The 15,155-nt window shown below is 33.7% G+C and overlaps 1 protein-coding gene across 1 annotated transcript in view; it reads left to right on the plus strand.

The window, feature by feature from the left end:
- LOC127726928 (muscle calcium channel subunit alpha-1-like) overlaps positions 1–15,155 on the plus strand; it is a 141,308-nt gene that overhangs the window by 6,796 nt on the left and 119,357 nt on the right. The window contains exons 2-3 of the mRNA XM_052234316.1: positions 10,971–11,277; positions 12,554–12,659. Coding sequence (XP_052090276.1) covers positions 10,971–11,277; positions 12,554–12,659 — 413 coding nt within the window. The remainder of the gene's footprint in view (positions 1–10,970; positions 11,278–12,553; positions 12,660–15,155) is intronic.

Consider the following 15,155-nt stretch of genomic DNA (forward strand, 5'->3'; position numbering starts at 1 on the left):
TTAGTTTAAGTGAATGGATCTCTATGAAATTTTACCATAAGGTTCAATACCACGATAGGAAAGTTGGGATTGATTTTGGGGGTTATGGTACCAACAGTTAAGGAATAAGGGGCAAAAAAGGGGCCAAAAATAAGTATTTTTGTAACTTCCAGACATAACTTGTGTGTTAGTTTATGGATCTCTCTGCCATTGTACCACAAGGTTCCATATCACAAAGGGAATGCTGGGATTGATTTTAGAGGTAATTGCCTCAAAATTTTAGGAATTAGGGGCCAAAAAAAGGGGCAAAAAACAAGCATTTTTCTAGTTTCATGACAATAACTTGTGTGTAAGTGTATGGATCTTTCTGAAATTGTACTACATGGTTCCATATCACAAAGGGAAAGCTGGAATTGAGTTTGGGGGTATTTGCCCAAAACGTTTAGGAATAAAGGGCCAAAAAGGGGCCAAAAATAAGCATTTTTTTCTAGTTTCCAGACAATTATTCGTGTTCAAGTGTATGGATCTCTCTGAAATTGTACTGCAAGGTACCATACCACAAAGGGAAGGCTGGGATTGATTTTGGGGTAATTGCCTCAAAAATTTAGGAATTAGGGGCCAAAAAGGGGCAAAAAACAAGCATTTCTTACTGTTCGGTGTTAGCCAAGGCTCCGTGTTGAAGACTGTACTTTGACCTATAATGGTTTACTTTTATAAATTTTGACTTGGATGGAGAGTTGTCTCATTGGCACTCATACCACATCTTCTTATATCTATTTTTCTAGTTTCAGGACAATAACTTGTGTGTAAGTGCATGGATCTTAATGAAATCACAAAGGGAAAGCTGGGTTTGAGTTTGGGGGTAATTGTCCTAAATGTTTAGGAATTTGGGGCCAAAAAGGGGCCAAAAAACAAGCATTTTTCTAGTTTCCAGACAATAACTTGTGTTCAAGTGTATGGATCTCTCTGAAATTGTACTGCAAGGTACCATACCACAAAGGGAAGGCTAGGATTGAGTTTGGGGGTGATGAATCTTAAGGGGGGTCAACAAATTGGGGGGGGGGATATTTTTTCCCTTTTTTTCCTTTTTTTTTCTTTAAAATTTTCCATTTTAAATTGGTTATTTCTGATTTATATATTAAAGCAAATAATAATGATATGGTTTGAATAGGTAAATTAAATTTTTTTAAGTTCTTAGACCACATTCATTCTGTGTCAGAAACCTATGCTGTGTCAAATATTTAATCACAATCCAAATTCAGTGCTGTATCAAGCTTGAATGTTGTGTCCATACTTGCTTCAACTGTTCAGGGTTCGACCTCTGCGGTCGTATCAAGCTGCGCCCAGCGGAACATTTTATTTTTTTCTAAAAGCAAAATAAAAGAAAAACAGGCTTATGCCAGAAATTCATATAAAACGTATTTTAGCAAGTAGTAATACAGAAAGTTTTTCCCTCTACCATTAGGAAGAAGTAATGCAGAAAGTTTTTCCCTCTACCTTTAGGAAATATCTCATTCTAATTTCTATCCAGTTCTCTGGATTTTTTGTCCTGCCGGAGTTATTGGACATGGACTAGATTATGAATAATGTACATATCCATATTTATTTTCTGTAAATTGCAGATACTTGCCTTATTTTCTTGTGGTTGATCAGTTTTGCATTAGTTTAAAAATAAGGAGTTGTGTTTAGAAGATGTAAACAACTCTATGTAGGGCACTGTATATAATGAACAACATTCATAGAAAGCTATAAAAGACTTACACATGACAAAATTTCAAACGAGTAAACCAACAAATTAGGCAAAGAGTAAACCAGCTGCTAAATGTAACAGGCATTATGTATGAGACTTTGTGTTTCATTGTAAGATTTTACTGGGAATAAAAAATTCATGTAAGAGGCACATGGCTGGGTATGTTGATATAAGAGGCTTTTTCCATCTTGATACTATGTCCAACACATGACTGGGCTATAGATGTAAGAGGCTGTTTCCATCTTAAAAATATGTCCAACACATGACTGGGCATTTCGATGTAAGAGGCTGTTTCCATCTTAATACTATGTCCAACACTTGACTGGGCATGTAGATATAAGAGGCTGTTTCTTAAAACTATTTCCAGCACATGACTGGGCATGTCGATGTAAGAGGCTGTTTCCATCTTAATGCTAGGTCCAACACATGACTGGGCTATAGATGTAAGAGGCTGTTTCCATCTTAATAATATGTCAAACACATGACTGGGCATGTCGATGTATGAGGCTGTTTCCATCTTAATACTATGTCCAACACTTGACTGGGCATGTTGATGTAAGATGCTGTTTCCATGTTAATACAAATTCCAAGCCATGACTTGGCATGTTGATGGAAGAGGCTGTTTCCATCTTGATACTGTGTCCAACACATGACTGGGCATGTCTAGTAAGAGGCTGTTTCCATCTTAATACTATGTCCAACACTTGACTGGGCATGTAGATATAAGAGGCTGTTTCTTAAAACTATTTCCAGCACATGACTGGGCATGTCGATGTAAGAGGCTGTTTCCATCTTAATGCTAGGTCCAACACATGACTGGGCTATAGATGTAAGAGGCTGTTTCCATCTTAATAATATGTCAAACACAACTGGGCATGTCGATGTATGAGGCTGTTTCCATCTTAATACTATGTCCAACACTTGACTGGGCATGTTGATGTAAGATGCTGTTTCCATGTTAATACAAATTCCAAGCCATGACTTGGCATGTTGATGGAAGAGGCTGTTTCCATCTTGATACTGTGTCCAACACATGACTGGGCATGTCTAGTAAGAGGCTGTTTCCATCTTAATACTATGTCCAACTCATGACTGGGCATGTCGATGTAAGAGGCTGCAGTGGCGGATCCATGGGGGGGGGTTTGGGGTTGGAACCCCCTTTTTTTTTGACGATCAATGCATTTGAATGGGGACATATAGTTGGAACCCCCCCCCTATCTTGGGTTGGGAACCCCCCTTTTTTAAGAAATGGCTGGATCCGTCCCTGGGCTGTTTCAATCTTAATACTATGTCCAACACATGACTGGGCAAAGCACAATTTGCTGTCATGCTGGGGTTGTATCATTTTTACGGCCTTATTGTTTAATTAAACTCATGAAGGATTTAGTAAATCGGATTATCCCTTATGATTCCTTAATTAAAGGCTTAGTTTATTGTAGCTAAATATTCTGTGTACTAAATTTGTTTGTTTTTTGACCTGGCCTTATCAATTTTCTTCATCTACACCAAATTTGTAAAAAGTAACGCGAAAATAATTGAAATGTTGATATGAGCAATAAGAAGAACATCTTATTGATCTTATTAGCAGCTCCTGGAAAAATTCATTAATCATTGGTTAACTCTGCCACTTGACATCATAAACGTTGCCTCTTTCGATGAATTTACATCCAGAAAACTGGGTGTAGATTATAAAAGACATGAGATGTGACATGTAAGGAAAAAAATGTTTGCGGTTCTTCAGAATTTGATTGAATTAGACAGGTGAAAACAAGAATTATCTTGGATTTTGTCATTTATTTAAGTGATGAACAATGCTGGTATTAATAACATTTATTTCATTGACAGTTGAATTTTGATAGGAATGTCCAATTATTGCTCAAACAGTTTTCTACAGCAAGTAATACATGTAGGTTTTGACTAGGTCAAATTGTAGGCATTTTTTTCACAAACCCAAATAATTCTAATCAGAAATGGGCAGCAACAACTGAGGGATATGTTATTGTTGTGAAGTGAGCTAATTTGATCAATAGCCTGGTTTAAGAATTGTTAAAAAAGCAGGCTGGTTATACTTCAGCAAAAGTCCAATGTCTAAAAGTGTCAAATGTCAATGAGTTTTATATGTTGATATGACCTTCATTTCAAACATGATGGAGTATTGGAAAATGTATTTCAGCAAATTCAGGTCACTTGAACACATATTTTATGGAGTGATTGGTTGTGAAACTGACACCACTTATTTTAGTAAGAAATACTGTTAGCAGATTGCCCTGACCACCATCTTAGTATGAAATACTGTCAGCAGATTGCCCTGACCACCATCTTAATAAGAAATACTGTTAGCAGATTGCCCTGACGGCCTGACCACCGTTTTAGTATGAAATACTGTTAGCAGATTGCCCATATATGTACCACCATTTTAGTATGAAATACTGTTAGCAGATTGCCCATATATGTACCACCATTTTAGTATGAAATACTGTTAGCAAATTGCCCTGACGGCCTGACCACCATTTTAGTATGAAATACTGTTAGCAGATTGCCCTGACCACCATTTTAGTATGAAATACTGTTAGCAGACTGCCCATATATGTACCACCATTTTAGTATGAAATACTGTTAGCAGATTGCCCTAACCACTATTTAAGAATGAAATACTGTTAGCAGACTGCCCTATCTATTGATTGTTATTAACACAAATCCTATCTATTGATTGTTATTAACAAAAATCCTATCTATTGATTGTTATTGACACAAATCCCATCTATTGGTTGTTATTGACACAAATCCCATCTATTGATTGTTACTGACACAAATCCTATCTATTTATTGTTATTGACACAAATCCCATCTATTGCAAATTTGATTGTTATTAACACAAATCCTATCTATTGATTGTTATTAACACAAATCCTATCTATTGGTTGTTATTGACACAAATCCCATATAATGGTTGTTATTGACACATATCCTATCTATTGATTGTTATTGACACAATTCCCATCTATTTATTGTTATTGACACAAACCCCATCTATTGATTGTTATTGACACAAATCCTTAATCTATTGATTGTTATTGACACAAATCCTATCTATTGATTGTTATTGACACAAATCCCATCTATTGATTTTTACTGACACAAATCCTATCTATTGATTGTTACTGACACAAATCCCATCTATTGATTGTTATTGACACAAATCCTTAATCTATTGATTGTTATTGACACAAATCCTATTTATTGATTGTTATTGACACAAATCCCATCTATTTGTTGTAATTGACACAAATCCCATCTATTGATTGTTATTGACACAAATCCTTAATCTATTGATTGTTATTGACACAAATCCCATCTATTGATTGTTATTGACACAAATCCCATCTATTGATTGTTGTTGACACAAATCATATCTGTTGATTGTTTTTGACACAAATCCCATCTATTGATTGCTTGAATTCAGGTCACATGGACTGGTAGACTTTGGTTAACTCATCTTAAGGATTAAATACTGGTTATTAGATTAAGAAACTGCAAGGTCACATACACATTGGTGACTAAACAGATTATCCAAAGAAAGGATATATATATGATGTATACGCTGACACAAAATCAATACAGTTTATAAAACAAGGACCTTAAAAGAATGTTAAAATAAATCTGTCCACATTGAGTTGCTATAACCAGATTTGTAGGAAACATCACAGATGCTGATATCTACATGTAGGACAGACAGAAAACTGGTCAATTCCATCTGACTTCCAACAATTCAAACATTAAAGGTTAATTATTCTATGCATAGTACTGGCTGCAAGGATATGTTCATACCTATCTGTCTGCATCTCTGTTGATAGGCTGTGAGGAATGGTAAAAAGTAGTAATGCCTAATAGCCACTTAAAAACAAGTATATTAATTACGATTTGACCACACCCGCTTGACCAGTTCCTGTAACTATTTCCAAACTATCAGTTCAAGTAGGAAAATGCTTCTTTTAGAATACAGTTGTCAGGTTACCCTCTCTGGCATGATGTGCACCCCACATCTTTTATTTATTCTTATTTTTAAAGCATATTTTAAACTGCTTCTCAACCAGAACATGTAAAGCTTTTTTTTTTATACAAGCAGTGTTTAAATGAGTTGGTTTATAAAGGCAACGAAATGCTTTTGTCATCATGATTATAGAACATTGTATTTAGAGTGATGGCAAGGGATTTATTGTGCAATAAAATTGTAAGAAATGACATTTTAAAACATGATGGGGATGATTTGGTGCACTAAACATTCATCTAACCAGAAGTTTAGCTATCATTCTTCTCTTGTCTGTGGGAAAAACAATGGACCTTGATTAATAGTTGACATCACTTGACCAGAAATTAAAGAATTAAAGCTTGAGTTTCACTAAGTTTGTATTCGTAGATAATTCAGGGTTCTCACTAAGGCGAGTCCATGAGTATTGGCCGGACTCATCAAAATCTGTCTGGACTCACCATTTTCAAAACTGATGAGTCAAAAGATGTATCAAAATTGAAATATTTTATATAAACTGAATACACATATCATCATTTTATAGCAAAAGTTTAAAAGTAATCTGAATTCAATGTCATTTCATTGCTCTATTAGGTCATGGAGACTAAAATGATAAATCATATTGCAATAAAATATCTTCTTCTTACTGTTGGACTCACCATGGCCAAAAATGACGAGTCCCTGGACTCGCCTTCAAAAATCCTTAGTGAGAACCCTGAGATATGGTAGAGTCTAAGTAATACATATAATGCTGTGTAAAACAAAAGGATTGTTATCTGTGATTAAAATAGCAGCATATTTGTAAGAGTGGGTGTTAAGATTTTTTACAATTATAATATTAGTAAGAATTTTCTTTTCCTACACCTGATGCACCTAGTAAGACTCATTAGACAGTAATTAATATTTTGACTGTTTAGTGGTGTTAAATGAGTTTGTACTCCATGGCTTTTAAAGTTTAAAATTTTGTTATTGTTACAATAAGCAGCATTGATGTTCAACTTTAAGTAACTAAAAGGTTGAGCATAATTGTATCCAGCTTTGTGACTTGGTGTTGTAAGGTACCCAGTAACTGTCTCATTGATGTTCTCTATACACATCTCAATTAATTATACCCTTGCTTTAAAAATGCGGGGGTATACTGATTTACCTCTGTCTGTCCGTCCGTCGTCCGTCCATCCGTCCCATGAATATTTTTCGTCTCATCTTTCTCAGGAACTACATCATAAGGATTTCTGAAGTTTGGTTTCAGGGTTTATATAAGTCAGCTATACCGTGTGATGCGTTTTCAGATTCATCACTCAACAACTTCCTGTTTACCGAACACTTACATATTTTTACACTATTAAAATTATCCAGTTGCGGCGGGGGTATCATCAGTGAGCAGTAGCTCGTAGTTTCACTTGTTGAAATTGAATGGGGCAAATGTTGGCTGAGTGGTCTAAGTAATATTAGAATATAGCAAAGTACTCTCGACCAATGAAATTGTAGGATTGGATGCCTCTTAATTGTGAAGAATGAATGTAAATCATGTTCTTAGTAAGGGATTATCCTATTATTTGGGTCTATTTACAGTTCAAAACAAAGAGTTTCTATAAATGAGTTACAACTGCCCTGAAGCACATTTATCAGATTGAAAGAATTTATCACAGAGTGATTGAAACTGACTAAAAGTTGAATTGTGAAACAAACAAAAATCTCAAAATAAGTTGAAGTTCACTGGTGCAGTAAAATTGGTACCGTGAATGTTATTATGAAAATATTAATAACTTCAAATTACCATAAAATTAAACAATACCAAAGCAATGCAAAAAAAAAGGAAAAAAATCTTTCAGATAAAAAATAACCTAAATCTTTAGCTTTCCAAAACTTTGATTACTAACGCTCGTACTTATTCATGAAGAAAGGGATTATCATTCTCTTACATATACGAAGGTTGATTTTTTTTTTTTCTGTGGTTCCTCCACAACCAATCAATCAGTGTGACATATCTAATTCCTTTTTGTTTCCAATTTTAACTTACATTGGTCCCCATCATGTTGGATTTAAATTGGAGAATATAAAAGGCTGCATTTATAATTAGATTATAGAATGAAGTACATTTTGTGGTTATTAGGTGATGTAAATTCTACAAATATAAAACAGTGTTTTGATACATCATTGCTGATTACATTTTTAAGCATTTGAAAAAAAGTTTTCAGAAAATGTAAATATAAGACAAGCCATGATGATCATGATGATACAGTTTGACTCTGGTGCTATATTATATTTCTAGGCATGTACAAGTCAAATAGTCTAGATTTTACTGTATAAACCATGGAAAGTGTATATATTTTAAACCAAAAGTGCAATATTTAATTATTAAAGTACATACACATGTAGGTTAAAATTTTGATTCCGAAAACCAGAGAATACATTTTGATTTTAGACAATTTGGCCCTAAATCTTAGCTTCTCCTAACTCAGGATTATGGTCTTTATATCACATTGTTTTCATTTGGCATTGTTTGTGGTTAAACAGATTTTAGAATGACTTAAGCTAGCTTGCATAGCTTTTATTCAATGAATGCTGCTTTCTGAACACATTTTTTATGTGGCAATGATTTCTTCACACATACAATGACATAGTGAAGTCTTTATAGATATATTTGGTAAATAATACAAATGCTACATCTACAGAACAAGTTTTCATTCTCAATGATAGTTTTTATTCAGCCTTAAATGTTAAATACATTTGTACTGTTTAATCTTTGCTAATTACCAGAAATCAAATAATTATTATGAATTTTATATTCCCAGTAAAATCTTATTTATTGAGTAGTTCATTGTTTGGTAGATAGACAGATCTTTCAAATTCATCAATAAAAATCACAAGACTGAGTCCAACTCTCTCTAGTATTTTCAAGATTTCCTCTTTATTTTTCTGTCATTATATCTATGGTAAAATATGTACACAGGCTTAACAAATTGGACGATGGGTTACTTTATGATGCTTATGTTTGTAATAAAATTTTAGATGCAGGAAACATTAATTGTTGGTATTCATCTATGAGATATGTCCTTCAATCACTTGATATACAAAATTTGAATACAAAGCTCAATAGATTAATTAAATTTGTAAAATGTAAACTTTGTAACAGTTTTAAAACATTTTGGGGGGTCAAAAGATCTGATACCTTATCACAAGGTAATAGTAAATTAGAAAATTATTTCAACCTCAAGACTGACTTCGTAAAGGAGGCTTATTTATCAATTAAAGATTTTAATATAAGAAGAGCTATATGTAAATTGAGAATAAGTGCACATGATCTTAAAATTGAGAAAGATAGGTATAGTAAAAAATACATAGAGAGAAGTCAGCGTCTATGTCATCACTGCCTATCACATGGATCAAATTCTATTGAAGATGAGACCCATTTCACAGTAAGTTGTCCTTTATATAACGAACAGAGAAAATTATTATGGGATAAAGTAAACAGTTTTTGTAATAATTTTAAAGAATTACCCAAGGATAAAAAATATTTCTGGCTGTTCACAAATGAGCATTTACCAACTCTTATGTGCCTAGGCAATTATATAATTAAGTGTTTAGAAATAAGATCCAGGTGGATACAAAATATATAAAATTATTATGCAATTATTGTTAATGTTATGTAAGACACATGATGTGTTAGGCTCTGATCCTGTCCAATATATGATAGTATTATATTAGGATATAGTTTTTCTTTTTTCCAATCATATTGTGCTTAATATTGTTGTAAATGATGCCCTTTATGGGTTCTTGATTAGATTAATAAAATTCTTATCTTATCTAGTATCAACCATTCTGTAGGGGCATCTGTCAGCCACATCCTTGTCTTATCATTATAATGAAAACCAGATTGTCTGTTTAGCATGTGAGACTGTGAGAGAACAATGTCTACAGATCATTAGTGAATGTGTGTAATCAATACTTATATATTGATGTTTGTTTTGTCAAGTGCTATATCAAGATGTGTTCTATAGATCTTTTATAAAATGTATGTAATCAAGGACAATATGAGGGGGTGGATAAAATCAGCTAAAAATTCGCTATAATTAATTATATAAACTTAGAATCTGGAAATTGTTAATATATATTGTATATAAGACATTATTCGCTAGCTTCCAATAGAGCATGACATACACTAGCTAGCTAGCTGAGCTATATTGTACAATATTATATTGGTTAAGCTAGCTTCCAATAGAGCATTACATACATGTACACTAGCTAGCTAGCTGAGCTATATTGTACAATATATATAGCAAAGATCTAGTCATTTTCAACTTAAAGTGTTGGAGGTTTAAGTTTTTTTTATAGTGTGAAAGATGCAAAATGAATATACTTAATTATAACAAAAATGAATTGAGTTTAAGTAAACATCAAAGAAACAACACAAGGTATACAAAATAAACATGTATAAAGCAAGTTCACCTGATCTTTACTTTGAATGAGGACTTAAAACTGTTCGTATTGAAGGGGGTCATTTATTCATCATTTACAATTCACACACACTTAATATTTGGTTCCAAGATTTTTCAGTTCTCTTTACCATACATATTATATGATTTTAAGACTTTTTTGTCTAATATTTGATCACACAAGTCATAATATTATTCACTACTCAATGGGATTGATTGATTGTTGGTTGCTTAATGTCCAGTGGCAAATATTTCATGCATGTTCAGGATGATCATGACTCAATGAGAGGAATCACGTATAAATACAAACTTCTATTTTCCCAGTATGTTTTATTACAGAGAACTTATTTAAAAATTGTTATTGGTCCCTCCATCATCTTGAAGATACATATACATGTAATGTAGACTAATAAATAGGATATCATATAGTGTAATCAAAACTAACAATCTGCCATACTTCACTAATTAGTTGATACTATATAATTATTATCATACTTCACAAAAGTACATTAATCAATGTTTGACCTTCATTACTCTTTGAAAGACCTTGAAATGACAACATTGGGTAAGCTCTGCAACTTGTATTTTATTTAGATAATTTTCAGTGACAGATCCACAATATTGTCGTCCCTTATGTCGCTGTAACAAGCACACAAACACATGGTTATACTGTATAAATGCTATTGAAATGTTCTGTAAAGAAGACATTTGTATGATCAAAACTTGTTATAAGTTATAGGTAACTTTCAGCTGTAAGATTATGTTTTTTTTTTTTCAGGAGAAAATTATGATAGGATCCAGGAGAGCCCTCCAGGAAAGGACTTGCCTTCTAACCAGACTGGTGAAAAGTCTGGTGGGCAGGAAGGAGGATCAACACCAAACTCTCCAGAAAACAAAGGCCCGGCAAAGCCACTTAGTACGGCGTGGGAAACAGCAATAGGTGCTGCAACAGCCTCCACAATGACACGAAAACGTGCGAATGCACGAAAACAACAAACTCAAAATGTGCGACCACAGAGAGCTTTATTTTGTTTGACGTTAAACAATCCTATGAGGAAACTATGTATTCGTGTTGTAGAATGGAGATATCCTTTAAAAAATAATGCATTCAAGGAGTAAACAAAATTCTGTTATCAGCATTTGATTAAATTGAAATGGATTTTTTGTACATAAAAATGTGGTTCGGCTGATTCTCTGTAGGTTGAATGTGGTAAGGGTGATTTTCTCTAGATACGTAAGTATGTGATAAGAGAAATATGTTTTTTTATGCATTTATTGATTGTTGTGTTTCCTGTGTTCAAAGATATACAATCTTCAAACAGTGCAAATCATTCAATTATTTGTGCAATGAAAAATTTTGTAAATGTTCTCTAAGCCAGGCAGGAAAAGTCATGGAACAAGTTTGTCTTGAAAATAATACAGTGATATTTGTTAGCAAGTTTCAAACTCCAGTTTAACAATTTTTCTTGGCTTCTAAATAGTGATTAATTTTATATTTAGTCTTAAGCTTGATAATGTTGAGTTGTAGTGTATAAGGAATTTTTACATCTGTCATGTAGCCACGTCTTGTTTTGTGATAGTTTGAAATTTTACAACATTCATTGTACAAGGAAAATGCTTCAATACACATGTTACCGCAGTTATCCCATGCAGCAATGCAGGTCCAGACCAGGTATTGGTCTTGTTTGCAGTTAATATATACATAGAGTCTGGCCCTGGCATGCCCAACCTTCACAATATTATGAAACTTGGACAGAACATTCTTCAAGATCAAGATTGAAGAAATGACTTTTTTGGGACTATTTTGCTACAATAACCCTAGTGAAAGCAATTCTTCTGAGACTCTTTGTCACTTTTATCTGAGTATTTGTTTGGGAAATATGGGACTTTGACCTTTTTTGGATTGTTGAACTAACTTATTTTGATGCAGACATGCCCTCTGTAATGGCTGCCGTCTTATTCCTTTAGTTTTGGAAAGTAATGGATATTGAGTAGATAACATGGGAAAAAAATAATTTTATGCAATTCTATGATATTCCTCTAGTTTTGGAAAATATTAATTGGATATTGGGTAAACTTACATGGGACAAAAATATTTCCACACAATACTTAAAAAAAAAAATCAAATATATAATGAATCAAAGAAAAAGATTTAGAATTGCTAGTCTTCATCTCAATTGAGTGGCGATGACTTTTATTTTATAAGAATGAACTCGTATGGCAAAGTGTAAAATGTGCTGATTCTGTCCTGAATGGTATTATGACAATAGAGTGTGTTGTTTTCCCAATCACTGGGTTTAATATTGTATATGTATAATGAAGTTGTGCAATAATACTTTTGTTTTCCTTAATGATATTTACGCCTTTTGAGTTTTTAATTCTGCTGACCATCTTTGCCAACTGTGTTGCACTGGCTATTTACACTCCATATCCACAGGGGGACTCGAATGCAGTCAACCAAGCTTTGGTAAGTATTCTTTATAGATAATATGTAAAGTTGGCAAATAATGGATTATTGAGGTTTTTCTCAACTTATATAAATGTTGAAGGAGGTTTTTTTTCATGAAATATAGTAATAAGTTGTATTATGGGGACTTTTTTTAAGGGGACTTCAGACAATATCCAATATAAGATCTTGCTGCTGGGATGGTAGCTTCATTTGAATATAAGGTATGGTTTCTAGTAGAAAATTTGGGAACATTTCAAGACTAAAGTCTTGTAAAATATATCTCTTTTATTCTTATCACTTTAATAAATAAGGCTTCATATCTCATGGCAATTCTTTCAAAAATGAAAATATGCCAGCAGGCCACTACTAGCTCTTCCCCTTTTATATGGGGTACATGCCAGCAGGCCACTACTAGCTCTTCCCCTTTATGTGGGGTACATGCCAGCAGGCCACTACTAGCTCTTTTTTTTTATGTGGTGTACATGGCAGCAGGCCACTACTAGCTCTTCCCCTTTATGTGGGGTATATGCCAGCAGGCCACTACTAGCTCTTCCCCTTTATGTGGGGTATATGCCAGCAGGCCACTACTAGCTTTTCCCCTTTATGTGGGGTACATGCCAGCAGGCACTACTAGCTTTTCCCCTTTGTGTGGGGTATATGCCAGCAGGCCACTACTACCTCTTCCCCTTTTATGTGGGGTACATGCCAGCAGGCCACTACTAGCTTTTCCCCTTTATGTGAGGTATATGCCAGCAGGCTATTACTAGCTTTTCCACTTTATGTGGGGTATATGAGCTTGGTCGCTTCGGCAAATTGTGTCATGGTGTAAAGAGAAACATTTATTTACATGCAAACACCTTGGATAAAAGTATTGAAAATTGAATGTATTCAATATGAGCTAAAGCATATAGCGATGAACTGTTTATTTGTTAATTCTCAGTGCTTCAACTGGTAATATTTCCTATATTTGTATGGCATCAATGATAAACTCAAGCTGAATCAATCATGTTGAAATAAGCTTTACAAACATCCTCATCTAAACTCATTGATTCAGTCTAATCAAATTCTGAATAAAAAGAAATTCATCAATGCGATGGATCAAATTTAAACATATGTGTTTGTTCACTCCCTAAGTGTTGTAATCATCACCTGGTTGTTTGTTCAAACATCTTTCAGGTACAGTTTTGTCTTTGGTTTGTATACATTAGGCAGATTTGTTTTTGGAATGTTTTGGAAACTTTACAAGACTGAGCCATTTGCATTGTGATAAACACCCTTGGCATATGTTTTTTAAAAGCTTTCATTCATGCAGAAGTTAGTCGATATTATCCACTGGGCAATAACTATGTTGGTAAATTCTTACATACAAGGCAAATGCAAGTCAAGGAGGACTTTGCCAAATGTAGTTTGTGTTAGCTTTAAAATAAGGTACTTACTGGAGGAGTTATATATATTACTTTACTGTAAATAACAGCAAGCCTTGCAATGAACAATTGGTCAGACTCTTTACAATAATCTTTTTTGGTTACACTTTGGTTTTAAGACAGTTTTATCTAATTAAGGCCCCATCAATACAACAAGGTGTGCTGCAACCAAGAAAATAGGTAAAGAAGTTGTAGATCCTCTGTGATGGCTCTTATCACTATCTGACTATCCACAAGTACTCTCTGTGATGGCTCTTATCACTATCTGACTATCCACAAGTACTCTCTGTGATGGCTCCTATCACTATCTGACTATCCACAAGTACTCTCTGTGATGGCTCTTATCACTATCTGACTATCCATAAGTACTCTCTGTGATGGCTCTTATCACTATCTGACTATCCACAAGTACTCTCTGTGATGGCTCTTATTACTATCTGACTATCCACAAGTTTCTTTTACAAAATGGCAAGATACTATTTTCGTAATTTGCTTTTGTGCACACAATCTGTCCTTTTATAAATATTTGAATATATCAGGTTTACTACTTGAGTGTTTCAGTGGAATTAAGCATTGAAATGGGAACATTACCCATCAGACCATTGTTTCTAAGTCTGAACTGATATAACATTGATCATCCTTATATTTGTTTGTATTAAGAGTTTTCAGAAGTTGTTGATTAATTTTCACAGTTATGTTTTTTAGTTTTGCATTTTCACAGTTTGTACAAACTTAATACACATGTGTGCTTGTAATAATTTACAGGTTTTAGTAGGACTGTACTCATTAAGCACTACATGTGTAGGATTTTACTAGGACTGTACTCATTAAGCACATTATATATAAGGTTTTACTAGGACTGTACTCATTAAGCACTACATGTGTAAGATTTTACTAGGACTGTACTCATTAAGCACTACATGTGTAAAGTTTTACTAGTGAGACTGTACTCATTAAGTACAGCATGTATAAGGTTTATTAGGATTGTACTCATTAAAAATTAAATTTGCCCATGTGTAAAGATTTACTAAGACTGTACTCATTAAAGATTAAATTTGTCCATGTTTAAAGATTTACAAGGACTGTGCTC

Source organism: Mytilus californianus, unplaced genomic scaffold, assembly GCF_021869535.1.
Source record: "Mytilus californianus isolate M0D057914Y unplaced genomic scaffold, xbMytCali1.0.p SCAF_19, whole genome shotgun sequence".
Taxonomy (NCBI): Eukaryota; Metazoa; Mollusca; class Bivalvia; order Mytilida; family Mytilidae; genus Mytilus; species Mytilus californianus.